At 53.7% G+C, this 27277-nt stretch overlaps 1 protein-coding gene across 2 annotated transcripts in view; it reads left to right on the top strand.

Moving 5' to 3' along the window:
- The window catches only part of PREX1 (phosphatidylinositol-3,4,5-trisphosphate dependent Rac exchange factor 1), a 161133-nt gene that overhangs the window by 88867 nt on the left and 44989 nt on the right, over positions 1 to 27277 (top strand). For both annotated transcript variants that reach the window (XM_045529228.1, XM_045529229.1), the window contains exons 6-12: positions 4817 to 4978; positions 11276 to 11409; positions 15015 to 15133; positions 16394 to 16543; positions 18600 to 18747; positions 25566 to 25666; positions 27126 to 27229. In XM_045529228.1, the coding sequence (XP_045385184.1) occupies positions 4817 to 4978; positions 11276 to 11409; positions 15015 to 15133; positions 16394 to 16543; positions 18600 to 18747; positions 25566 to 25666; positions 27126 to 27229 (918 nt within the window). The remainder of the gene's footprint in view (positions 1 to 4816; positions 4979 to 11275; positions 11410 to 15014; positions 15134 to 16393; positions 16544 to 18599; positions 18748 to 25565; positions 25667 to 27125; positions 27230 to 27277) is intronic.

Here is a 27277-nt window from a genome sequence, read left to right as displayed (position 1 = left end):
CCCCATTATTTTCTAGTAGGTGGGTCTACAATTTCCCTAGACACATACCAGGGGCTGAAATTGTTAAAATCGGACATATATTTGCATGAAATCTGTGAAGATTTACATGGAGGTTTTCTTTGCTATGCTGGGCAGCATTTCAGTTCTGGGTTTTCTTGGACTTCAGATGTTTTTCGCTTCTTGTTTTCTTTTCCCTTTTCTTTCTTTTTTTATTTTTTTTTAAGTGTTTGTGGGTCTCCACAGCACCTCTTCATTTGCATCCTGCTGTCACCCTAGAAGTGGCAGGAGGGGACCCCAGGACTGTGAATGCGGGAGAGTGCCGGGCTTCCTAAGCTTAGGTGGCAGAGCCTCGGACAGGCCTGTGTGAGTAGGGACAGGAGACCGAAGGCAGGATCAGCTTCTTCCTGGAGCTGGCCGAGGTGTCCCCAGAAAGTAGAAAGTGGGCGTTGTTCTGTTGGGTCCAGACTCCACTGGTGACACTGTTCCCCCACTCCCCACCCACGGGCTGCCCTCTTCTCCCTGTGGAGGGGACAGCGTGGCTTTCCAACCTCCATGTCTCCTTCCGGGCCTCCCCCACCCCTGGGTCACAGGGCGTGATGGGTATTGTCATGTCTTCCAGTGACAAATCCAGCTTTGTTTTCACACTGTGGTTTTCTGGATCCGTCTTCTTACGCTTCTGCTTGCCAGTGACTTTGTAACTTTATTTTTTAGCTTTAAAAGCCTAATTTAGACTTGTTTATTAAAAAAAGAACAGAAAACAGACAAGACCCAGGGTAGGTGTGACTTCATGCCCGGCTGCCTCCAGGCTCAGGTGGTGCCATCCAGGCCCGGTCTCTCCACGCCCTGGCTCTGTTTCCTTCTGCGCCAGCTCTGTGCCCAGGAGGCGGGTTGCTCACCGTGGTGACGTTGGTCCCAAGGCCTGTGTCTGAGCAGCGCAGCCACCCCGGGAAAGGAGAATGTGCCTTGCCCGACATGCTCAGCGAAGCCCCAGCCTGAGCCCACCAGCTCCGCGTGGGTCCCGCGCTCTCCTGCCCTGGCTGGGAGGACGGGAGGCTCCGGCTGCAGTCACAAATCTACCTGGGAGCAGCTGGAGTGGCCTCTGTGGGCCTCGATGGCCTGCGAGGGGACAGGTGGAAGCCGCAGGCCTGCGCAGCATGCCCTCCCTGTCTCCCCTTCTGCGTCCCCTCCTCTGGGCCCTTTATTCCTCCCGTCCTTTCCTGCGCCCCGAGCAAGGCTGAGCGAGCAAGTAGAGCTTGCACCAGCCACATTGGTTTGCTGCCCGGGTGGCCTGGAGTGTGAGGCCTTTTGCCCCAGGCTGTCTCTTGTGGCCTTGCTGTGGGCAGGGACGACACTGGGGGGACATGAGTGGGCTGCTCAGAGCTGGCACCTGTGGGCATCTTTTTGGTAAAGGTGACTGGAGGGGCCCAAGGGAGATGTGGCATCTCGCGGAAGCAGCGGGCTCCTCTCCTCTGACATCCTGTCTTCTAGGAAGCCTCACCTCGGGGGAAACCGCACGGCGCTTGAGGGGCGGAGGCCGCGGAAGGTCCCCTGGCCTGGCTCTCGCAGGGGCTTCTGCTGTTGACCCGCAGGGCGGCCCTGGGCACGCCGCTCCCTTCCCTGCTCTCAGTTTCTCTGAAGGATCGCCGGGCTCTGCCCTGCTCAGATGTGTCGTGTTCTAAGACTCTAATTTTGGGGTATTCATTTAGAGCTTTGCTATTTCTGGAGTAGATGAGGTTAGTGTCCCCTGGATCCTACTTTTCTGGCTCTGTGGCCTTGGGCAAGAGGCTTTACCTCTCTGTGCCTCAGTTTCCTCAAACACAGAGTGAGTATAATAATGGTACCTACCTCCTTGGGGTGATTCGAGGATGAAATAGCTTAATAAATTCAAGTTTAGAACAGTGCTTGGCACACAGGAAGTACTCAGTAGATGCTCGCTATCACCACTACCATGACTACTTTCAGTATTCTTACTATACACAAATAGTAATAAATATGAGCCATTAATACTGCAGAAATGATGATGATGATAAATACTGTGTCCTTACTGGGTACCAAGACTTTTGCCTTCATCGTTCCATTTGATCCTTGCAACACCCTTAGGAGGCGACTGTTACCCCATTTCACAGATGTGCAAACTCGGCTTTAGAGAGGTGAGGTCATCTGTGCAGGGTCACAGCGCTGAGAAGTGATGGAGCGTGGCTCACACCACACCCCCCTTTGCCCTGAACCCATTGTCTTGACCACAAGGCTGTCCAATTTCATGATCCCATGTGCTATTTGAGCTAGAATAAGGCATAAGTGGGCCTGGATTGATTATTGATACCTCTAGTGATGGGGAACTCACTGCCTTATAAGTCATCCCCCTCTCTTGTCAGAGAGCTCCAGTTGGTGTAAGGATGGATTAACTCAATCGGATAGCTGTCACCTGCATTGGTCCCATTGGACTCTGTGTGGCATTACGGATCCAGTGGGCTTCTTAGTCATGTAATCCTCCCAAGATGTTTAGCAAGCAGCTCTTGGGTTCCTTCCAAAAATACTCTCCTTTGGCCAGGCCCTGTAAGTTCATGTAGCTGTTCTTCTTTGGTTGTGATTCCAGGGTTTTCAACACCATGGTTTGTCTCCTTTGGACCTGACTCTGTTATACTTATTAAGATGGTCTGATTAGTTCCAAATTGAGCAGGAGCCTCCTCACCTCCCTCCTTCTGCATGTTAGACCTTTGTGCAGCTCAAACTCCCATTAGCTTTGAAGATACCCATATTTTGTGCTTGTCTGAGCTGGACTGGGACACCTTCGGGATTCCACATCCTTGAACTCTATCTAAGATTGTGAAGCAGTAAAAACTCTCAAATATAAGACATGGAAAAACTAGCTCATTGTGTTCCGGTTGGCTGGGCACGGTGGCTCATGCCTATAATTCAAGCACTCTGGGAGGCTGAGGCGGGAAGATTGCTCGAGGTCAGGAGTTTGAGACCAGCCTGAGCAAGAGCGAGACCCCGTCTCTACTAAAAATAGAAAGAAATTAGCCAGACAACTAAAAATATATAGAAAAAAAATTAGCTGGGCATGGTGGCACATGCCTGTAGTTCCAGCTACTCAGGAGGCTGAGGCAGAAGGATCACTGGAACCCAGGAGTTTGAGGTTGCTGTGAGCTAGGCTGACGCCACAGCACTCTAGTGTGGGTAACAGAGTGAGACTCTGTCTCAAAAAAAAAAAAAGAAAAGAAAAGAAAAGAAAAACTAGCTCAGGTAGGCTTAAGCAACATATATATGTAAAAAAATATATAGGCTCACATAACTAAAAAATATATGGATAGATGGCTTCAGGTGTGGCTGGATCAGAGTGTCACAAGGCACTTGGCCAAACTATTTTCCTAACTGCTGCACCATTTTATATTCCTGCCAGCAATATATGAGGGTTCTAGTTCCTCCACATCCTCACCAACTTGTTATGGTTCATCTTTTTGATTACAGCTATTTTAGTAAATGTAAAGTGGTATCTCATTATGGTTTTGTTTTGCATTTCCCCAAATGATGTTTATCATCTTTTCATCTGCTTATTGGCCATTTGTGTATCTTCTTTGGAGAAATGCCTGCTCAAATCCTATGCCTATTTTTAACTGGATTATTCATCGTGTTAAGTTTTAAGAGTTCTTTATATATTCTAGGTACGAGTCCCTCATCAGATACATAATTTACAGATGATGAAGCTGAGGCTCAGGGCTGAAGGGTGACTGGCCCAGGGCCACCCAGTTAGCAGGGCAGAGCCAGTGCGTGTCACCACCCCATGAAAGCATCGTGTCTGCAGGGACATTATCTGTGATTTTCATGGGATCAGAGAGATGGGGCTGTGGGCAGGTCCTGGAACCATTAGGCACCCTCTGGAGCAGATGATTAAAGAAACTTGTCTCTGTCACACGGTCCCGGGTGAGGGGCTGGCAGTTGGAGTGATTCAGCCTGAAAACCTTCCCTGGTGTCTTGAGTCCCTGCGGATCCCTTCCTCCTCAGTCCCTCTCTCTTCACACTCAGTACGCGGTTAAGTCTTCTGATTAAGACTGGCCTGGCCACTGGAGTGTCCCAGCATGTGCCTGAGGTGAGGGGTGTCTGAGGGGGGCAGGGAGTTTGTGGATTAGGAGCTGACTGGCCACTTTGCACACCCTTGTCCCACGTCCCTGGGAGGGTGAGGTACTTTTAACACTCATTTTACAGACAAGAAAATGGGCTGCGGAGGAACAGGGTCTGTGGCCACCTCTGTGACCCACCGATCTCTGTCGTGGACGCCACTGCAGGCACACTGCCTCCCTGCTGCTCCTGGTTGCACACCGTCTGTGCTCCTACCGCAGACCCTTTGCACTTGCTGTTCCCTCTGCCTGGTATGCTCTTCCCTCAGGGCTCCCTCTCTTGCTCCATCCAGGGTCTCTGCTCAAATGTCACCTCCTCAGAGAGGCCTCCCCTGACCTCCCTAGTTGAAACAACACTTCCCTGTCCCCTCTTTTGATTTGTCTTCATAGCATTTAGCGCTGCTTGACATTGTATTACACACTTGATTTTTCCTTATTTTGGCCTGTTTCCTTTACTAGAATGAAATGTCCACCAGGTTTTGCCACTTTTGCCTGTTTTGTTGACAAATTTATCCCCAGACCCTGGAGCACTGCCTGCCTAGGGGGAGGTGCTCCGGTGACGCTTGCAGAGTGAATGAATGAGTGATGGTCCCCAGCCCTGGGTTACACAGCTTGTAGGTGGCAGAGCCGGGACTCTGCTCCGGGCTGGGTCCCCTCTGGATTGATGTCTCTCATCCCTGCTCCCACCTCTACCCCAGGAGCTGGCCAAGAGGACCCCCGGCAAACACCCGGACCACCATGCAGTCCAGAGCGCCCTGCAGGCCATGAAGACCGTTTGCTCCAACATCAACGAGACCAAGAGGCAGATGGAGAAGCTGGAAGCCCTGGAGCAGCTGCAGGCCCACATTGAAGGCTGGGAGGTGCGTGCAGGGCAGGAGGGCCGGGGGTCACAGCTGCAGGCACAGACGGCAGCCTGGGCACCAGGTTCGGTCTGCAGTGTATTTTGTTTGGCCTACACAGTGTTTGTAAAAAATCACTCAATTATTTTTCAATTAAATCCACATAAAAACCAGATTTCAAGTTTCTCCTGGAACATTGGTAATACTGGGCACCTATGTCCCCTGTCCACAGCCACTGGGGCCTCTAGTTCTCCTCAGACCCATCCTTCCCCATTAACTTCCCACTCATTCTCTTCCATGCGTTGCTGTACCTGCCTGACGTGTATGGTCCTCTGAGCTGTCGGCACCAAGGTCAAGGGTGGCATTTAAGTGCCCACTCCAGGACAGAATTCTGGCTTTGACACTCCTTTGCTGGGTGACTTTAGGCAAATGTCTGAACTTCTCTGAATGTCAGTATCCCCATCTATATCTGGCATGTAGTAGGTACTCAATAAATGGTAGATTTATCAATATTACTATCATGATTATTAGGAGATGGGCTTCTTGAGATCTTTGGATTGCATGTAATTTATTTGTTTAAACCCCTACACCTTCCTTAGATTATTAGAAGTTTCTTACAAATCTGCAGAAGGAAATGGGAAAATATGAGTAAATAAAGAAATTAATATCTGAGTAAATACAGCTGGAATGGGAGATTAAGACCAAAGATGAAAGACTCGTAGGCAGGATTATGCGTGTCATCTGCCATGGGCCTTTCGGATTTTCTGGCCTTTGCAGACACTTGCACTGTGTAGGATTTCTGGTTCTTTCCTCTGTGACGCTGTCTGGCTGTGAGGTGGAGGGTTTGGCTGCGGAGGGGTGAGGGGCTTGTGTCCAGGGAAGGGGTGGGTATTGTGGAGTGGCTGATCCACTTGCCACGCCCCCTCCCTCCTTCCTAGGGGCCTTCCTGTGCGGCTGAGGCTGGAACGAAGAGCTGCATGTCCCACACTCCCTTGTTGCTTGGCTTTGGGATGTGATTTGGGGTTTGGCCAAGATCAGATCCAGCTGCTGGGGATTTGGAAGGTGAGAGTGGGACGCAGGCCACCCTCCTGCTGTTTTTGCAATGAAGCACGGCCATGGTTGTGTTTGGGCTTTTCTGGTAACATCAGTAGAGGGCTCAGGTGCCAGCTTCCTGGGTGTTGAGGTGCAGGGCATAGGGCATCCATTTTTTTATTGGTGGCGGTGTGTATCTGGCAGGCATGGGATGGCTTTGCAGCTGACAGTTGAGATGACAAGTACCAAAAGCCTAGATGCTGCCTAGGCAGCGTTTTCCTGGAGTGTGAGCTTGGGCCGGTGTGTTCTGATTGTCCTTTCCCCACCTAAGGTGGGGGCAGCAGCTCCCCTGCTGGGCCAGTTCTGCAGAGTTGTTGAGTTTCTGAAAGGCCCGGAGTCCTGGCTCCTCTAGCCCCTTTAGTGGTTGAGTGAGCCCCTCATTCCTTTCTGCTTAAAATGAATAGATTGGTTTCTGTTTCCTGCAACTGAAAGTTGCCTGATCCCTGTCAGTTGGGGTGCGTCCTCCAAGGACTCTCCTCTCAGCCTCATGATGCCAAAGCTCTGATTTGGTCTCTTTTGATTCTCTTCTTTCCCTCATGCTTCCATGAAGGCAGCAACTCCTGGCATTGTGTGTTTAAAACCAGAGACCAGGGCACGGCCAGGGCAGGTTTTCCTCCTCCCCAGTGGAGGAAAACCTTTTCCAGAAGCCCCAGGGAGGCTTCTGTTTCATTTCATTGATCAGAATGAAGTAGGTCACATGGCCACTTTCAACCTCACAAGCAAATAGAATTGACTCATTTAAACATCTGTCTGTTTGGGCTTTGAGCTTCCTGGCAGCCAATGTGAAAAGAACAGCACACATAAGTTACCTCACACTCAGTGTCAAAAAAGGAAGCAGTGAAGCAGTTCTTCTGGGAGACAGAGGGTTTCCTGGCACTCAGTTGGAAAAGAAATTTCTTACATGGGCCCTCGTGGAGAGGATGTTGAGCAAGCTCTTTGGCAGCCAGAGCAGAAGTGATTTCCAGATGCTTTCTTATGGTAAGGGCCTAGGGAAATAGGAACTAAGGGTCTTTAGAACTCTTTCTGACCCTGAAATCTGCAATTTGAGAAATCAGTGGCCCTTATTTTAATCACCATTTCTGGGTGCAATAGGAAATAAAGTGACCTGGAATAAGAATTACTGGCAGTTATTATCTGTTGTATGCTTCCAACACTATCAGGGAGGTGCTTTTGTTATCCCCATTTTACAGATGGGGAAGTTGAGGCACAGGGACTTGGTTTTGAGGCCCAGCCCTATCACCTGCAGACTGCCCTGCTGTGGGTAAGTTTGTCTTGTTCTGCGGACCTCATTTCCTTCTATTTAACTGTAGTAATAATATCTCTGAAATTATCTCCTGGTCTTATTTTAAGGATAAAGTGTTTGAATGTCCTTTGGAAAACATGGAATGATTTTCCATGAAGTAGAAAGGTTTTTAAATACAGTTTGATCCTTAAGGTGAATTGTGAAAATAATACGTTCTTGCTAGAAAAAATAATGTTTAATAGTAAAGCTGCTTGCGCAATGGCTTAACGCCATCAATAGTTACAACGTCTGGGGACAGCATGACTTAGGGGCTAGTTCACAGTGAATGACAGTGGTTGCAGATCCTCATTTCAGATACTCTTGATAACGTGTAATCTTTTTCACATGGCCTCTTGCTGATCTGATTAAGAGGTTGTCATCTCTTTTTGGAGTATGGCCGGCAAGGGGCTTGTTCTCAGGGTGGGGGTCTTCTCTCTTGGCCACTTTCTTGCTGTTTGCCTGGGCGTGCGTCATTCATTACTTTAATCTCCCGTGTGTGTGTGTGTGTGTGTGTGTGTGTGTGTGTGTGTGTGTGTGTTCCTGGCCCTTTGTAAGCCACTCACGCCTTTTTTTGTCATGAGACTGGTTTAGTTAAAACCAGATAAGTTAATCCTTAAGTCCATTTTACTGAGCACAAGGAAATGACAGTATGGCCCGGTGCCTTGGAAGTAAGCGAAGGAGCCAGCCCCTCTGTGTGTGTGGAGAGATCCTTTGCCTCAGTTTCCCCATCTGGAAAGTCTGGGTGTTGGCAGTGCCCCCATTGTGGGTCACTTGGGGACCGGGGAGTCGATGCCCGCAGAACGCTGAGAGCAGTGCCTGGCGCCGAGCAAACGCTCAGCAGCGTCAGGAGTAGCGGTGGCAGCAGAGTGGATCTTGCTCTCACTTTATTCAGACGGAAAAGCAGCCTGCAGCTGCGACTGGCGCTTGCACCCCGTGTGGGCCGAGCCTCCTGCGGAGCGATGCTCCAGATGCGAGCCCCATGGGCTTTCCTGTGGGGCTCACGGTAATAAAAAGGAAAAGCATGTTCTTAATAACAGACGCAGGGAGCTCGCCGCCTCCTGGCCCTGCAAGCCCTGGTTTAAGAGCCGATCATCTGCCAACTCGCCCACGAGGGCCGAGAAGGAAACAGGAGGGAGGAAACATAAAATCAGTTAAAAAAAAAAAAGACTCTAGATACAAGTTGTCATATTTTCTTTCCACCCTCCCTGGGATGCCGTGGGCTCCCTGTGGGATATGGTCTCTCCGCCTTGGCCACCCCTGCTCTAGACTAATGATTGCATAGAAAATCTTCAGGTTACCTTTGAAGGGGCAGCCTGAGGCAGAGGGGAGTGTGGGCAGCTTGTCTGGATTTGAATCCCAGCTCGCTCCATTACTACCGGTGTGACCTTGAACAAGTCACCGCACCACTCCGTGCCTCAGTTTCCTGCTCTGTAAAATGAGACTTATTGTAAGGATTAGCTGAGTTTGTATAATGGTACCTGGGATAGGGTAAGCCCTATGTGTGGATTAGCTTTTAATGTACAAGCTTTTGTCATCTCTAAATGTTACTGCTTCAGTTTGGTTGAGTTTGTATATCTGGAAGGAGGTCCCCAGCCCTGCCTGGGGACACCTTGGTGTACAGCCTCTTCCCTGTGTGTCTGATTCCTAGCAACACCCTGGCCCTGGGCCCAAGGATTTCAGGGCGACTGAGAGTCCTGCAGGGCTTCTCAACAGGGCTGGGGTGGAGGGGGCACCCCTGTGGTGTGCTTGGCATTTCAGGTGCAGTTTGCTGGGTGGTTCTTGGCCAAGGATGGAGAGGCAGCTTCCGGGCTGAGTGCCCTTCCTCTCTCAGGTCCCCCGAGACAGCCTTGGGGGCAGGGTTCAGGTCTAGGGCTGTGTGACCCCTGGGCTCTGCAGCTGGGCCAGGTACCAGATTCTTACTCTAGCAGCTAAAATCTTCCTTCGGAGCCTGGGAGGGCTGGTGGGTGGGTGTTCCCGCGGGGCTGGGGGAGGGGGAGGCACATGGGCTGAGGAGCTGCTGAACTGGTGCCTGGCTGAGCTGGCCGTGGGCTGTTGGTGGAGCCCCCCACCCGGGCAGTCACCTTTGCTCTGTTTTCAAGGTCCAAGGGGGCTCCTCATCATGGCAGCCACAAGTCTGTGCTGTAGGCACCGGAGATCTGCCTGCAGCACACAAGCATCCGTGCCCATGTGGGCCCCCAGCCAGGCCAGTGGCTGCGATGCCAGTGGGTGCAAGTTCCTGTCGGGGCTGCACAGCTCTTGAACATAAGGAAGCCAGAGTGGGCCCCAAGGAGGTTCTGGCCCTTTTGAGTGAATGGGTTTGTCGGTCCAGCTAGACCACGGCATGGAGCAAACCAGCCCTGACAGCAGCGAGCGACCGCGGCAGGCAGTTGGCAGAGAGCGATTCCCTAGTTCCCCAGACTGCATCTCAGAAGTAACCGAGTCAGCAAGCCTCACGGGGTAGGACTCCTCGTGGGTTCTGGGTGTTGAGTGTTTGGGGAAGGAGATTCTGAGTAATTCTCCCCTGATCCTCCCCAAGTTCATTTCCAGGTGGGGACAACATCACTTCCCTTTGTTTCCGTCTTCAGTGAAATCTGCAGGTCTGACCCGTGAATGTCCCTTAGAACCCTGCTTGGGCATAATGTTCCTCGTCCTGAATGTCGGAGGCAGCCCGCTGTCCTCCCCTCACCGTGTTGGGTGGAGTCCGCGGCTGAGGAGGGCATGACACGCACTTCCCATTAGCAGTTCAGGGGTGGATGCTCACTCAGGTGGGGTGTGGTGGCTCTGCCCGGCGGGACCCCGGTTCCTCCCAACTCCTGGCTCCACTGTCTGCTGCGGCGTGTCCACCACCCCTACCGCTGCCTTCCAGCCTGTGGAAAGAGGAAAAAGGAGGCAGAGGGAGGCAGTTTTCTTTCAAGGAAGTGCAGTGGCACTGGGGCTGCGCTTGGTGCGAGGGGCTAGGGGAGTATAGTCTGTGGTGAAAACCCCCCAAAATGACAGAAGAGGGCATGGATTGGGGGACGGTGGAGGGGCTGCCTCAGTTGGCATTCTGTGCCCGCCAAGGTCTCTTGCCCGCTTCCTCTCTCTTTGGACTTTGGGATCTTGCTGTCCTTACCTGGGTCCTCGCAGCCCTGGACAGACCCATGTGGTCCCCAGCTCTGAGGACCCCTCCTAGCCGTGCCGTCCCCGTCCCCACCCCCAACCTGTTTATCTTCTCTGTCTTCCAAGGCCAGGCTGGCTCCTCCCCGATGCCTTTCCTGAGCATGCCACCCTGAACCCCACTGAAGTTCGGTGAACTTCATGCACACTTAGCGTCTCAGTCACCCCCGGCACTCAGCATCAAGGACTGGGTGGAGTCTGGGAGCTGTCCTCGTCGATGCATAAATCCTTAGCTAGATGGAGCGCTCCCGGGATCCGGCCCCTGACAGTGTACATGTTGCATTTGCTGAGCACCTACTGTATTTGCCAGAGAATTTTGTAGGTTCTTGGAATACACAGGGCATATGTTTGATAAATTGCTGTCCTTATGGAAGTGGCGTTCTTGTAGGGGAGATACAGTAACAAGTCAAGACATAAATAAATAAGGGGGGAGGGGTGGGTGGAAAAAAAAACTCAAAAAAAAAACTGGAACCAAAACACAACCAGATGCCAAGGAGGACCTGCTGTCGGCTGTGTGCGCTGGGCCCCAAGTCCCTCTCCTGTAAAAGGGACATATGGTCATATCGATACGCTCTCCCTAGGCTTGTTCTGGCACGCTCAGCAGATAGAAGCCATTGATCAAGTTGTATTGACTTTCTTTCTGCTGACAGATTTGCCTGTAGAGGTGCATTTGGAGTTTTTGGGGTGTGGAGGGAGGCGGTGGAAGGTTCTGTCTCTGGGGAAGGAAGGGGCTGTTCCCGGGTGCCCTCCAGGTCAGCTCATTCACCGCACCCTCATCACTCCTCCAGGGCTCCAACCTCACCGACATCTGCACCCAGCTCCTCCTGCAAGGGACGTTGTTAAAAATCTCCGCAGGCAACATCCAGGAGAGGGCCTTCTTCCTCTTCGACAACCTCCTGGTCTACTGCAAGCGGAAATCCAGGTGAGGCTGGGGGCGGGGCTGCACAGGTAGGCCAGGAAACTGGATGTTCGGGCAGCTGGAGGAACGGATGTGGAGACCGGCAGAGGTGTGTTTGGATGAATGGTGCGTTAGGGCTTAATGTGTGGTTTGTCCAGAGATCGGGTAGATGGGTGGATGGTTGAGGGTTATATAATTGGGAAGGTGGGTGGGCGGTGGAGTTTGGAGATTAGTGGGGAGATGGCTAATTGGGTGGGTGTGTTGTTGGGTGGGTAGGTGGTTGGTTGATAGTTGCTGGGGTGGTTGGACTCTGGTCTGGAAGGTGGCATAATTGATGACCAGATGGTTGGGTGGACGGATGTTTCTGAGAGAGGGAAAGTTAGGAGGTGGATAGGTGGGTGGGTGGACTAGTGGACAGAGAGATTCTTGCCTTCCAGTTTTCTTGCTTGGCAGGTAGAGGATGGTCTCAGTTGACCAATGCAGCAGTTTTCAAATTCTCTTTCCTATTCCTTTGTCTTAGGGAGGAAACAGTGACTTTCTGGAAGCTTCTTTACTTCTCTGTCCAACAAAGGCTAGAGCTGAGGTCCAAACCCTAGGCCTTGCTTTCTGCAATACCCATAACTTGCTCTGTGGTCCGGGCCATGTCACTTTCTGTCTCTGAGCCTCCGTTTCCTTGTCTGTTTCTGCTGGCCTCCTAAGGTTTGGTGAGGAACTTACAACAGGATGAACAGTAGGTGTTCCATGAGCATGTGTGGCTTCGCATTATCTTCCTCCTCCAGTGGGCCTCTCTGAGCCTCAGTTTTCTCTTCTGTAAAATGGGGACGATCAGTCCCCATTGGGATCATTGTGAACACTGAATACGTTAAGTGTGTCTGGTGTATGGTAAGTGCACAAACTAAGGGTGAGCTGCTATGACTGTTGTGGTTAACTCACCTCCACACACTGTTGGGTTCTTAGTGCGATCCTGTGGGTGCAGCACCTGCAGAGCAGTAGGCTCCTAGACCACAAGACCCTTCCCTTTGGCCCTGTTGAAGGCCTGGGTCTCCCTCCCTCATCATCTCCGGGAGGCGGCTCAGCACGTCTCTGCCTCACCTGCTCTTTCACTCCTCCCACTCCTTGAGGTCGGTCTGTCACTGTGTCCTGTCTTCTTCTCCTGCCATGAGCGCCCCTCCCCCTCTCTCCTTGCTGCTCCTCTGTCCTCGCTGGGGCCATCCCGAGAGTCCTCCTTTGGCAGTTCCAAGGCTGCTGCCAACGTCCACCCCTAGCCTTCCCTGCTGCCCCTCCCGCCCTGGGCTGTCTGAATCAGGCACTTTTCCCAGAACACTGGGGTTTGGAAAACAGAATGTGCCTTTAGGCCTCTGTGACCTGCTCCCAGCATCTGGCCGAGGTTGCTCAGCCTTCAGCTTCCCCGGTGCAGGCGCTTTCTCCTCTGGGGCGATCTCTCCTGTGGGGGGATGGCAGCTGATTCTGACAGTACCCGATTCCAGGTGAGCCTTCTAGGACCTTCCCTGTGGCCTCTGTGGGCTCTTTTAAGGCCATTCCCTGCCTCAGTTCTGCAAATGAGCCGGCTGGCTGGAGGGAAAGGGCACATCTGTCTCCTGAGAGCAGCTGGCAGGCGGCCAGCGTTCCTGCCTCTGGTTCCAGAGCCAGAGCGCTGAGCTCCGCGAGGTCCAGGGATTGGGCAATGGTGGGCGGAACCCCCGGCCTGCCTCTGATGTGGTCACAGGCAATGCCTGAAACGGCTAGGTGTCTGCCGACTGTTTTTGTCTTTGCCTGGGTCACGCAGGGCACCACCCGTCCGGGACACGGGTCAGGGGAGGTCTCTGACTCACAGCACTTCTGGGCTAATCTAAAGCAAAGGCTCCTCAGATGTCAGAAGTGGAAAGTGGAAGGGAGTGTTTTACAAGTCTGCTCTACAGAAAGGGAAACCAGGGCCCAGAAGAGCTGCGTCTCGTATCTCAGCTGCCTGTTCAGCATCTCAGAGGCAGCAGTAGCGTGTAGCAGCTAAGAACGTGGAGGCTCTGCTGCTCACTGGCCGTGTGACCTTGGGCAGGTTATGCCAGCTCCTTGCGCCTCTGTTTTCCTATCTGTTATGTGGGGATAAAAGTAGTCCTCATGTCATGGGGTTGTTTTTCTAAAGTAAGTATAACATGTAAAGGGTATACATAAAGGGGTGAGAATAAGGCCTGGTACATGGTGAAGTAGAAGAAATATAAATATTTGTCTCCATTGGGGTGTCTCACCAGTAGCTCACACTTAAATTGTATCTAAAACAGGGCTCTTCTTTTTCATGTTAACTTTTGCCCCAAACCTTTACCTCCTGGGTCTTCTTCATTCCCAGTAAATGATACCAAAATCTGTATTAGTCAAGGTGCTGTAGAGAAATAGACCCAGTAAGGGTGTGTGTGTGTGTATGTATATGTATGTATGTATGTACACACACACACACACGTGTGCATATATGGAAAGAGACCTATTATAAGGAAGCAGCTCGTGTGATTTTGGAGGCCTACAAGTCCCACAGTCTGCAGTCAGCAGGCTGGGGACCCAGGAGAGCCGGTGGTGTCGTTTCATTCATAAGATGGACAGGCTCAGCGTCCAGGAAGAGTGGCACCGTCTCTGTGCCCCCCGCCCCCTGCGTTAGAAAATGGGTTCTCAGAGGGTTTGTTCTGTTCAGAGCTGCAGCCCCAGTGCTGGGAGCAGTGCCCGGCGCACAGCAGGTGTTCTGCACGTGCCGCGTGGATGAGTGACCCCTGTGGTTGCTAACTCGTGTCCTCCCCCGTGGGAGGCGCTGGCCACATGTTTGTTGAGTGACTGTGTTAGTCTGTTCGGGCTGCTATAACAAAATACTATGAACTGGTAGCTTTTAACCAACAGGAATTTATTTCTTATAATTTTGGTGGCTGAGAAGTCCAAGATCAAAGGTATTGGCAGGTTCAGTGCCTGGCAAGGGCCTGATTTCTGCTTCGTAGATGGTGCCCCTCGTGGTGGCAGGGGCAAGGCCGCCCTCTGGGCACCCTTTCATAAGGGCACTAATCCCATGCAGGAGGGCTCCGCCCCGACCTCGTCAACTGTCAGAGGTCCCACCTCCTAATACCATCACGTTGGGGGGTAGGATTCAACGTACGCATTCTAGGGGGACACCAGCAGCCAGGCCATAGCAGCGACTGACTGGGTGAGCAGCAGAATTCACCTGAGCGAGTGAAGGAACTGTGGGAGGGTGGGCGACGGGCGGAGGGACTGCCTGCTCCCAGCTCTCCTTCCGTTCTGGTCTCATTTCGGGACGTACCTGTGTTTTAGAAACCCAGTGGGCCTCTTCCCATTTTCTAGCCAGGAAGAATGGGTTCCCGTTGCTTCTTACTGGTCTTCCATCAATGTTTCTTGTAAGTACCGCTGTGAGGTCCGCAAAGCTATGAGCCCATTTTCCAGATGAGGAAGCTGGCTGGGAGAGGAGAAATGACTTGCTCGAGTCGCCCGGCCCCGGCTGACCTGCCAGGCTCCCGGCCCTGATCCAGCGTTGTTCTCCCCATCCCGGGCGCCTGTGTGCCGCGCTCCCCTTTGCGCTGTTGCAGACGTTTGCGTCTGGGGAGGTGCAGTGCGGGGGACGCTGACTCCCCACCGTCTTTCAGGGTCACTGGGAGCAAGAAGTCCACCAAGAGGACCAAATCCATCAACGGCTCCCTGTATATCTTCCGGGGTCGGATCAACACCGAGGTCATGGAGGTGGAGAACGTGGAAGACGGGACAGGTGGGCCCGACCCCCACCGCCTGTGCCCAGCCCCGCCTGCTGCCCGCACGCGCTGTTTCAATTCAGTATAGTTTTTCTCTTACAGGGAAGCGTAAGCTGTAGACAAATGCCCAGAGCACAGATACATGAAGTGAACCCCTGGGTAGTTGGCACTCAGGAGATGAGCCACTGCACCCCAAATCCTTCCCCTTCACAATACCGTCTTCATACCCTAGAAATAACCACTGTCCAAATTTTGTGGTGATCATTTTCTTGCTTTTTGAAAGTATTTTTTTTACCCCCGAAGTATTTATTACCAAATATTTTAATTAAAATGTCTCTGTTTTTGAACCTTATATAAATGGCTATATGATTACATATGTATGAGTAGCTTTAAATATAAATGTGCATACATACAGTTTTGTATGTATGTTTAAACGGTCGTGAAATACGGGCTGCATTCTTTTACATCTTTCCCTCAGCAGCGTGTTGGTGCGTTCCACCCGTGTTTCTGCATGTAGCTCTTTGCAGTTTGTTGGTTTCCATTGCTGTGGAGTATTCCATTGCATGAGTAGTCCTCAGTTTACCCATTCTGTGGGTGGTGGGCATCGGGGTTGTTTCCACCACTCATGACATGGGCAGCGATGCCGCGAGCAGGCTTGTGTGCATCCTCGACTATGTGCCGTGAGCTGCTCCAGGGCAGCCGGGGTTCTTGCTTGGTTTTGAGTCGCAGACCCCTTTGGCAGTCCCGTGAAACCTGTGGACCCCACCTCAGATTTGGGGTACAGCTGGCTCCCACCTCCCTAGACAGTGCCAACCTGTTCTCAAAGAGGTTTGCCAGCTCCCATCCCAGCCAGCAGCGGGGTGGAGCCCCGCACTCGCCTCGGGTTGTCAGGCTGGCGCGAGGGTGTTCAGTAACCCCATGCCCGAGTGAGATGGGGAGGAGGCTGGCAAGTGTTCCCGGGCTCCGGGCAGATGTCTCCTCTGCAGTCACTCCTGTATTTGTGCGCAAACATGAGGTCTTGAAGCCCCCTGTCACTGAGAGATTGATTGCGAGGGGGCTTTGTTTGCAGAAGGTCTTCCTTGTCCACTGGACAATGGCCAAGAGGGGGAGTGAGTCCTGGAAGGGTTGAAAGTCCAACTCCTTCCCGATCCTGGTGACGGCTGGAGTGGGACTGGAGGTCACGGGCTGGCCTGTGACCCCTCTCACCAGCGCGTGGTGGGGAGCGGCGAGGGTTTCCCAGCTGAACCTGTGCTACTCCTTTGCCTCTGCCCCGCCAGCGGATTATCACAGCAATGGCTACACTGTCACCAATGGCTGGAAGATCCACAACACGGCCAAGAACAAGTGGTTTGTCTGCATGGCCAAGACGGCGGAGGAGAAGCAGAAGTGGCTGGACGCCATCATCCGCGAGCGGGAGCAGCGTGAGAGTGAGTGGCGGTTTTGGGGGCCTTTCCCTGGATCCCTGGGCTGTGCGTGGATTCTGCAGAGGGGGTGTGTGCCTAGGGAGGGGGCATGGGGGCCCTCCAGAAGGGTCAGAACTGCAAAAAGCAGGTATTTGAAGGGACATGAAGCACTGGGACCGTTCTAACTTGGTGGTATCTCAGAGGTCGCCCACTAGACAGATAGTGAAACTGAGGCCTGATAGAAGAGACTTGCCCAAGGTCTTCACCCTTGAGGACTGGAACCCAAGATGCTCCTGTCCCCTACATAGCCCCCCGCCTTCTGCCTGAGGCTTGCTTTGTTTGGCATTCACTGGGTCTGAGTCTGAGAGGAGGGTCCTGTAGGGTTGCCAGTGACCTTGGTCAGGAGTCCTCTGGGCACAGGTGCCCCGAGGCACTTGGCACAGAATGCACAGGGAGCTGGGTGTGGTAGGTGGGTGGGCTGGGGGTGGGGACTGACGGGAACAAGGAGGCCTTGGAGTGTTTGGGGACAAGTTACTTCAGCTTCCTAGACCTCAGTGATCTCAACTGATAAATGGGGATCGAAGTTCCTGCAGCAGAGGGTTGCAAGGCTGCTGAACAAGACCTTGGGTTTGTCCATATTTGGAAATTTGATGCATGATCCTAAGACCCCTCCTCACCTCCCAGTTTTACAGAGGAGGGAACTGGGCCTCAGTGTCTGTCCTGCTTACTTGACCGTGTCAGAGCTCTCGATTTCTACCCTGTCTTCTGCCCTAACTTGTGTGTGTCAGTAAGTGGCTCCTCCCTTTGCCCTGGAGGCCAGAGTCAGACCCTTGGTGTCATTCCTGCCCCCCCAGCCCTGCTCCCCAGATTGATTCTGCCTTGCGTATAAGCGCAGCCTGCCGCTTCTCTCTCCCCCTGCCCCGCCCAAGTGCAAGTCGCCATCATCTCTCAAAGGCCCAGCGTGCCTAGATCCATCGGTCATTTTCCTAGAGAAGCCAGACACCTGGATTTTCTGGGTGATATTTCCTGATGTTCAATGTTGCATCGACATTTACTAAAACGCCGTTGGGCCAAATACGCTGCTGAACTGGGTCATGGTTGTGTAAAGTCGTGACCTCTGAAACTGATCAGGGCTGAGTGTGTGGTCAGGACTGGGGCAGGGACCAGGGTGTGGCCTGGCCTGGGTGGGGCTGATCGGTATTTTTGTGGTCAGAATGGAGGGCTGTGGTCTACCTGGGCACATGGGATCATGGGTGGAGGGCGGCCTGAGTGGGTCTTGCTGTTAAAATTGGGTGTTGTCCGAATCCTGACTTCAGAGCTGGGTTCACAGGGGTGGTGCATGCTGAGGTCGAGAACACAGGTATGGGACCAAACTCCCTGGGTCTAAATCCTGCTTCCACCATTCCTAGTTGGGCAACCTTGATTGGAGAACCTAACTTCTCTGGGCCTCAGTTTCTTCATCTGTGAAATGGGGATATTCATAGTACCTCATTCATATAGGTTTCTTGTGAGGAGTACTTGGCATATAGTAGATTCTATAAAAGCATTTCCTGTTATTATTTGTCACTGCTGTTGTCAGGATTGGGTAAGAATCCAAGTAGAAAAATGTGGGTAGGTATTAGGGTCAGGGTCCTATGTATACTGTCTGGAGGAACGACCAGACTTCTATTGCTGGGCTGGAATGAAGACCCCAAGAGGCTTTCTGATGACCTCTGAATTTGCAAACCCACCCTCAGGTTCAGGAGGCAGCACAGGAAGGTGATTAAGAACATAGCTCTGGAGCTTGACTCCTGGGTTGAAGGCACCACCCTTTGTTACTCCAGGACTTACCCTCTCTGGGCCTCAGCTTTCCCATCTGTAAAATGGTTGCTTTGAGGAGTCAATGGCAGGTGCCTCGAGCAGTGACTGACAGTCATTGCATGCTCTCTCGCTGTCTGCTGGTGGCTGCAGTGGAGGGCAGATGGCAGGTGGAGGGCGGAGGGCAGGTGGCAGGTGGAGGGCGGAGGGCAGGTGGTGGGCCTGCCCCTTGCGTCCCCCGGGGCCTCGTGCTCTCCCCAGTTGTGACTGTGCCCCTGCGTAGGCCTGAAGCTGGGCATGGAGCGCGACGCCTACGTCATGATTGCGGAGAAGGGGGAGAAGCTGTACCACATGATGATGAACAAGAAGGTGAACCTGATCAAGGACCGCCGGAGAAAGCTGAGCACCGTCCCCAAGTGCTTCCTCGGCAAGTGAGTGGCCCCACCCTGGCCTCCCTGGGTCCCTGGGCCATCTGGAGGTGGGGCAGACCATCCGCCTCCACCCACGCAGGGCTACAGAAGGACCCGGGTCCTTGTGGAACAGCCCTCGGGTCAAGAAGGCCAGTGGGGTCCCCAAATCAGGTCCTTCACCCCACTGCCAAGCATAAGTTTTACACTGTGACCTGGTACACACGTCCAGGTAACGTGTAATTGAAGCCAAGATTTCACAAAACTTAGTGTGCTTGATACCATCTGAAAATACCTGTTTCTATTTTATCCTGTTCTTTCTATTCTGTTCTGTTCTATTTGCTTCTTCATTCATTTAAAAAGAATGCTGGCAAGGCCCGTGGCATTGGTTTCACAAATCACTAATGGGCTGCCCACCATGGTTTGAAAAATGCTGCTGTAGCTCTTGAGAAAGGAGAAGCCACTGTAGATATGTCAAGCAGAGAGGTACTTAACGCAGGGCATTGGTTGCAAAGGTGTCGGAAGGGCTGGAAGAACAGAGGCCTCTTTGCTCAGGCTGCCGTAACAGGTACCACAGACTGGGCGGCTTAAACAACAGAAGTTTGTTTTGTGGCTGGAAGTCCGAGATCAAGGTGTTGGCCGGGTGGGCACCTGCTGCGGCTTCTCTTCCTGGGTCATGTGAGGGGCAGGGGAGGCTCTTGGAAGCTTTTCAGCCTCTGCTTTCTCTGTTTAGGAAAAATTGCCCCCATGTTATAAGCCAGGATCAAAGGGGTCAGAAGGCAGGTGTTACAGGCTTAAACTCAGGGCTCCGCACCTGGGGCAGAAGGCTGGGGCCTGGGAGAGGCAGCAGAAATCCAGTGCTCATAAAATGGGCCAAGCTGTTTTGAGGCCCCGTTGTGTGCCAGACACCCTGGAGAGGAAGAAGCCCACGGGCCCCTGAAGCCCGTGGTGCAGCTGGGAGAGAAGTTTGCCTGCCAGGCAGGGATTTTATTTGGAATTGATTGACTTATACCCCACCCACTTCCCAAAAGCTTTTGCAGAGGCCTTGGGTGAACGCTGCCGTATTGTCATGGTGCTGTAGACCAGGGGGAGGTTGCTTGGACTGGGCTTCACCTAGGACAGTCACAGTGGAGATGGGGAGATGGGGCTGCGTTCTGGATAATTTTGAAGGCAGCAGCGTATGCTGATGGGCTGGGAAAACAGAGGGAATTAAGGACTGAGCCTCTGGAAGGCTGGACTTGCTACTTTGAGAAGAGGAGGAAGGTGGCAGGAGGGGGTCTCAAGAGCGCCACTGTGGACAGGTCACGTTTGAGACTATTGAACACCCAAGTGGAGATGGTGGCTTGTTGGTTGAAGATAAAGTCTTGACTTGGGGAGACCAGTCTGGATGGGGGACCTAAGTGTGGGAAATGGCCTTGGGATGGTCTTCAAAGCCCCGAGACTGAATGAGGGAGAGGGAAGAGGCAGGCCTGGGCCCTGGGCCGAATGATGACATTGAAGGAGGAAGAGCCAGAGAGGCGGGGACTCTGGGGGCCGGGGCAGGGAAGGGGCAGAGGGCGGGGAGCAGGTCCCCGGGAGAGGGGCAGGGGCCTAGTTTTGGACGTGTCCAGGTTGAAGTGCTGTGGGACTTTCAGGGTCGGGTATCGACGTCGGGCAGCTGCTGGAGACCGAGCGTGGAGCCGGGGGAGCCGACGGTGGCGGCCTGAGGCTCGTGGTTGAGAGGCAGCAGCGGGAGGTCTCAGGGGCCGTGGGGTACCTTGGACTCGGGCGTCCTGTTGCCCTCAAGGGTCAGCAACTCCAGTTCCGAGCTCCCTGAGAGGGTCTGTGGAGAGGAGAGTTTGGGCCCTGGGAGTCCTGCGGGCTGGGGGTGGCCTGGCTGGTCTCGGCCAGCTAATCCCTGATCCCGGCGAGGGGAGGCTTTCCTCTCGGGAGGGGCAGCTTCCGGGCCCCCTGGGGCTGGAGAACCTTCTGCCTCCTGCCAAGCGGCCTCGCCCAGCGGGATGGGGTAACCCGCCTGTGATTAGAGCTTCAGAGCAGTTCTCTGCCTCCTCAGGAAGGATTAGGGGGCATTTCTTGCACTGCCCATTTGACGCGGGGCCAGGACCGCAGCTTGTCTCAGAACCGCGGGTCCGTAGGGCCCAGACTTCCGGTAGGAGGCTGTTCTAGAAACACTCTGCTCCCCGCACGGCTCTGCTTGCACCAGCCTGAGGCCGGTGATCCGCCCTCCCTGCCAGGCCAGTGACCGAGCCTTCTCCTCCAAGATGTGACGCTGGTCCTTGGGCGGAAGGACCTGGTAGCTGCAGAGACATGTTTATCAAACCCCTGGCTCCGCATGCTGCTGTCTGGCCACGTCTTTCAGTCCTCACATGACACTGTGAGGCAGCTTACTGCCATTGTCCCCATTGTAAGCGTAAGGATGCTAAATGCTAGAGAGGGGAAAGGTCACAAAGCCACAGTGGGGGTCTGGGGTTTGAACCCAGGCCTGGGTGACTCCAGACCTGTGCTCTGTCCCCCTGCGCTCTGCTGCGTTTAGTCATTCTTATCTCCGTGAAGCACATTGGTAGTTACTTTCTCCACGTCTGTCTCTGCGACTAGACGGGGAGCTCTGTGAGTACAAGTGTCTGATTTATCTTTATAACCTTCAAGGGTTGGGCTTTGGGTCAGAATTGGGCTTAAGCCTTGGTTCTTTCTAGCTGTGTGACTTTAGGCAAGTTTCTTAACCTCTCTGAGCCTCAGTAAATGATTAATTAAAGAGAGAGAATAAAATGTAGCTCGTAGTATTGTTGGAGGATACAGTGAGATGACGCATGGGACGTGCTCAGTCCTGGCAAGAGTGATGGAACGTGTGTGGGGCCATGGGTGGTACATTGTGTAGAACTGTAGATTAAGGAGGGGCGTGTTTCTGCCCTACTCAGAGAAAAACTAGTAGATGCCACATTAAAAAAAACACAGAACAAGATCTGTACATTATTGTGGAGGATAGCGTGGGAGGAACATGCCTTTGTCCTCCAGCATCCTCAGATGAGTTGAGGAGACAAATTCATTCATTCATTCATTCATTCACTCAGTGTTCACTGAGTCCCCACTATGTGCAGGAGGGAACAGGACAGACAAAATCCCTGCCCTCCTGGAGATAACTGTTCAGTGGAGGAATCAGACAATAGAAAAGTAGACAAATAAAGAAAGGAATTTCAGCAAGTTGTTGAATGCTATAAAGAAATAAGTAGGGTGATGTCAGGAGGAGAGGAAATGGGGGGCTGGTTCATCCAGGATGGGCAGGGAGGGCCTCTTAGGGGAGGTGACATTTTAACCAAGAGCGGAATGACAAGTAAGAGATACCATGAGGGGTGTGGAACAGCGTTCCTGGCTGAGGGAATGGCAGGTGCAAGAGCCCTGAGGCTGGAATGAGCTGTGAGTAATGCAGGAGCCGTGAGGAGGCCCTTGTGGCTGGAGGTGGTGAGTGGCTGGAGAGTGGGAGACGGGGCCACGTCAGACAGGGCCTTGGTGAGGGGAACAGATTTTATTCTAGGTGCCCTGGGAAGCCACTGAAGAGTCTCAGTAGGGGAGTGAGGTGAGAATGTAACTTACACAGGCCCAGAATGAGGGCAGTTGGAGTTGTCAGAGCTCAGGGGACCAGGGGTGACAAGGTGTCTGGCAGGGGCAGTCAGAGGAAGCTTCCTGAGAGGAGAAGGCTCTTGGTTTCACCCTTGACAGATTAGACGTCATTCAGCTACTGGCATCTGCCAGGGTGAAAGCTCCGAGGTGGCAGAGGCTCTGCTCAGGGCCACCTGTGTGACAGGTGCTGGGCATCAGCGTGCAGCAGACGATCAGTAATGATCAGACGTGGCCGTCTTCAGGAAGCAGCTTCGGGCAGTGGAATTCCAGGCATGGATATCAAACCCTCAGCCCCTACCCTCTCGCCCCCGGCCCACCGAGGGTCAGGCAGGGAAAGGGGTCTCGTGCTGGGTGGTAGGTGGTACGCGGGGCCTCGGCTCAGGCGCTTTCTTAGCAAGACTGTAAAGGCGTACCTGTGGGTTTCCTGCGTCCAGCCTTGGCCTTGACATGTGGTGGGCTACATCAGTGTTTACTGGGGGAGTGATTCCAGGGGCCAGGGAGGAAGGAGGGATGAAAGCCGACACGCGCTCACTCTCGGGTCATCCCCATCCCTGAATCTCAAACGCCCCATCGAGCTGGATGTCCTCGCGCTGTTCTGAGTCTTTGGAAGCCTGGACCTTGCTGTGCCTTGCACCCAGGCCCCCAGTCCCCTGGCAGAGCCTGGTGTCCCAGGCTCCCTTCTCACCCAGGCCATTGTGTGTGCTGGCCCTGCCACCTGGCGCGCTCTTCCCTGCACCCCAGCGGTGGCAGACGGCGCCCCGCTGACCCAAGGCAGTTCGCAGGCGTGTTTTCCTTGGCCCACATGGTGTTTTCAGAAAATGCTGGATTAGATATCAACATTTAACAATTGGGAGATTTCACAGGAAATGCCGGATTTCCTCCTTCTCTTGAAAAGTTGTTAGATGCTGTAGTCTTCCCATGCGCCACGGTCCACTCCGCTGAGGAGGGGCTGCCGCCTTCAGATGCAGCGGGCGCTGGCGGGTTTGGCACGGTCTCCCCTGGTCTGCTTCGCGTGTTTATGAGAGGCTGCGGGCCCTGCCTTGGATGTGAATTTTGTTGGGTTTTGCATACGGGATCCCAGCTTAAGATTTCATGTGATTAAAAGTTTGCCTGCTAAATCCGGTAGGCCCCCGAGTGAACCACTTGCCAGATGGACTCTGTTGAGGTCCAGAGAGGGACAGTGACTTGCCCAAGTTTGCCCAGCAAACTGTGAACCCTCCTGGATCCCCGAGAAGGTAGCAGGACCCAGACTGGGCAGAAACACGGGTCAGAGTGGCTGTCCTCTTCTATTCCGGCAGCTGCTGTGGGACGTTTCCTGTCCCCTCACCCTGGCCACCGGGTTGCTGGTCAGTGCCAGGCCACCCCCATTCGGACGGCTGGTGAGCCACCGGACGCTGGGGCTCCAGCTTCCGCAAGTGGGCACACACACATCTGCTCACCTCCTTTAGCTGCTGGCAGCTTTCTCCCTGTCCCTGAGTGCTGGGACTTTGAGAATGGAACTAGGGGTGGACAGGACCCAGAACAGTCTCTTCCCCACCTGGGGATTCCATTCCACAAAACAGATCCATTTCTTCTCTGCCCACCTGTGCCTCCCGCTGGCGCTTTGTGAACGCCTCAGCATGCACGCTACCTACACGCAAGGCAGGTCTCTGCTCAGCTAACACTGGGACGCTAAAAATAGCTCTGGCCCCTCTGGCCCTGTAATTGGAGGCGGGACAGCTGGTTTCGATAAGCAGGGGAGCGCGTGCTCTGGCCAGCTGCCACCTGCCTCCGTTGCACACAGATTGCCTGGGCGGAAACTGCCCCGTCCCGGGCTCTCCCCTTTCCTGCCGACTCGGAGCCGGGTGAGCTCTGTGCTGAGCCCGAGGAGCACCCCCAAGTTCCAGGACCTGGGGGTCTGGCTGAGCCTCTGTGCCCCGGGCAGTCACGTTGGAGGTGGAAAAGCTGCCTGTCATCCTCTGGCTTGTGAGTGCTTCTGTCTTCCTGAGACCTTCCTGCGGAGCCCAGAACGTTCCTTCTTGTTTAACGGTTCATTCCTTCATTTGTTCAATGAATGAGTACTGAGCCCGCTGTGCATTAGGCTCGCTTCTAGGTGCTGGGACAGTGCATGGACGAGACAAACCCCCCCCGCTTGCATGAGGAGGACATTCTGGTTGGGGGAGTTGGCTGATAAACACATAAATAAATCTGTAAGGAAGATTACTTCAGACAGTGACAAGTGCAGAAGAGGAAGTAAAACAGATGTGATAGATTGTGTCTGGGTAGGGGACTATTTTTGGTAAGGTAGTCAGGGAAGGCTTCTCTGAGGAGGTAACATTTGCACTGAGACCTGAAGGATGAAAAGGAACAGTCACACAAAGAGTCAAGGTAGGGTGTTTCCAGGCAGAGGGAACAGCAAGTGCAAAGGCCCTGAGGCAGGCAGGAGTCTGGCCTTGTTCATGAAGGGAAAGGTGGTGGGTGTCACTAAGGCGCAAGCGAGAGGAGTACGGGCTGAGATGAGCCGGGCTGGGGGCAGGTCAGACAGAGCCTTGTTTGTTGACATGTGGGCAGAGTTTGGATTTTTTTTTTTTTTGAGTAATGGGGAAGCCTTTGGGAGGATTTCCTGTCATTTCTCCCTGCTTGCTGCTTCATTCCTTCCGTGCATCTGTCCACCCCACCCCATTTACCCCCATCCGTCCACCCAATCATCTATCCACTGACCACCCACCTGCACCATCTTCCCATCTGCCCAGTCATTTATCTCCCTATCAGGTCATCCATCTGCCCATTCATTAAGTCACCCATTCACCTGCCTGTACATCCGTTCATTCATTTATCCAGCTGTCATCCATCCACCTGCCCATCCACCTACCCATCCATGCAGCCACCCTTCTGTCCACCCACTCACTCATCTGCCCACCTACCCATCCACCCATCCATCCACTCACCCATCCACCTCTCCATCCATCCATCCATCCATCCATCCATCCATCCATCCATCCATCCATCCATCCAGTGAGCCTGAGATAGGCCGGAGCTCTGATCACACCCACCCCTCTGCCACTGGTAACTAGGAAAGCGTGAGGCCTCAGTACAAGCCCAAGGGCCGTGGGGTCCTAGGCTTTGCTTCCCTGTGGGAAGATCTTGCTGTGTTTCCTGGGGTGGGTGTGGCCAGGCCAGCTTAGTGCTGGTCCCTGTGGTCCCAGGACTGGGGAAGTCCTCTCAGTGGCATCTTATGTTCCTGGCAGTGAGTTCGTTGCCTGGCTCCTGGAAATTGGCGAAATCAGCAAGATGGAAGAAGGAGTGAACTTGGGCCAAGCCCTGCTGGAGAATGGTATTATCCACCATGGTGAGTGGGGTCCGGGCCCAGCTGGGCCAAGGGGCAGGGACAGGCCAGACCCCGGCAGTGCCATGCTTCCACTAGCCCAGAGGCTGTCTCTGTATTTCTGTGTGGCCGCCTCATTCCCTGGGCACAGGGTGACCCTCAGAAACGTGGTCGCTCTCATAAAATTGCTTCCAGGGCTGGAAAACCCAGCATTCACCTAGGACACCAGCAAAGCAGGGACACCTTGAATAGTTGGGGGTAGCGGAGTAGAATTTTCTATCTATCCCTTCAAAAAGAGTAAGAAACATTTGTTTAAGTTTTAATCATTCAACAAATACTTACTGAGTGCCCACCGTGTGGCAGGCCCTGTTCACACGGCAGTGCGCGGGAGAGGTGAACGTTGCCGGTCCTCGTGGAGCTGACCGTGTAGTTGGAAGGGGAAGGTGATAAGCAAGATAGTAAAACACGTGTGTGTAGGTGGCGATCGGTCTGGGGAGAGAGGGAGGGAGGATGAAGAGCGTGGGCGGCGAGGTTCCATTTTGAGCAGGGGAGCCGGGGAAGGCCTCGCAGAGAAGGTGACGTTGGGCCCAGGACCTGAGCAGCGAGGGAGGGAGCCAGCTGGGCTTCGTGTGTCCAGCAGAGGGAACAGCCAGCGCCGAGTCCCCAGGCAGGAGTCAAAGCGGTTTGTCCAGGGAGCAGCACGAGCAAGTAGGGGAGTGTTAGGAGATGAGGGCAGAGGGCACGGGGCTGACAGGGAGAGCAGAGTGGGTGGGGTTCAGGCCTCTCGGGGGGATTGCAGGGTCTTTGGCCTTTACTTTGACTGAGGTGGCTGCACTGCTGAGCTCTGTGTGGAGGAAAGACCTGCCCAGCCTTATACTTCACCAGCATCGCTCTGGCCTCTCGTGGAGAGTGGCCTGTTAGGACCGAGGGTGGCAGCAGGGAGCCCAGCGAGGAGGCTGCCATGATGTAATCATCCAGGCGGGGGCTGCAGGTGGTTCGGACCAGGGTGGGAGTGTAGGAGTCAGACTGATACTTTGAAGGTCAGGCCTTACAGGCTTTGCTCATGGATCCAAAGCATCAAGGACAACTTCAAGGCCATTGTCCAGAGATTGTTCCATAAATCTCAGCTGTGGTCTCATAGCCCAGCATGCTGGGTCCCCACACGTCCATTGGGGATCTAGGTCTCAGGACATGCTGAGCCAGAAGGGTCCCAGTGCAGGCTGGCCCAGGTGCATTTCTGGGCCCCTCACCCTGCAGATGTCCTAGCCCATGCCGCAGGTCTCCGCAGGGCCCCCCACACCGGAGGAGATTCCTCGTGTGCAGAACATGGAGGTTATAGCACCCACCTAACTGGGGCGTGGGCAGGGGGCCAGTGCAATCATGCCCGGCCCGGAGCCTGGCCCAGCGAAGGGTGATGCGGGAGCGTGGTCGGCAGGGGCTGAGGGGCTGTGCCCAACCTCATGGGCCCTCCCCATCCCCCCAGTTTCTGACAAGCACCAGTTCAAGAATGAGCAGGTGATGTATCGCTTCCGCTATGACGATGGCACCTTCAAGGCGCGGAGTGAGCTGGAGGATATCATGTCCAAGGTAGGGGCCCCCACCCGGACCCCCATGAGGTCACCTCGTGAAGTCACC

The sequence above is a fragment of the Lemur catta genome, chromosome 17, assembly GCF_020740605.2.
Source record: "Lemur catta isolate mLemCat1 chromosome 17, mLemCat1.pri, whole genome shotgun sequence".
NCBI lineage: Eukaryota > Metazoa > Chordata > Mammalia > Primates > Lemuridae > Lemur > Lemur catta.
Note: the sequence above shows the minus strand (reverse complement) of the source record. Positions and strands in the feature narration are given on the sequence as shown.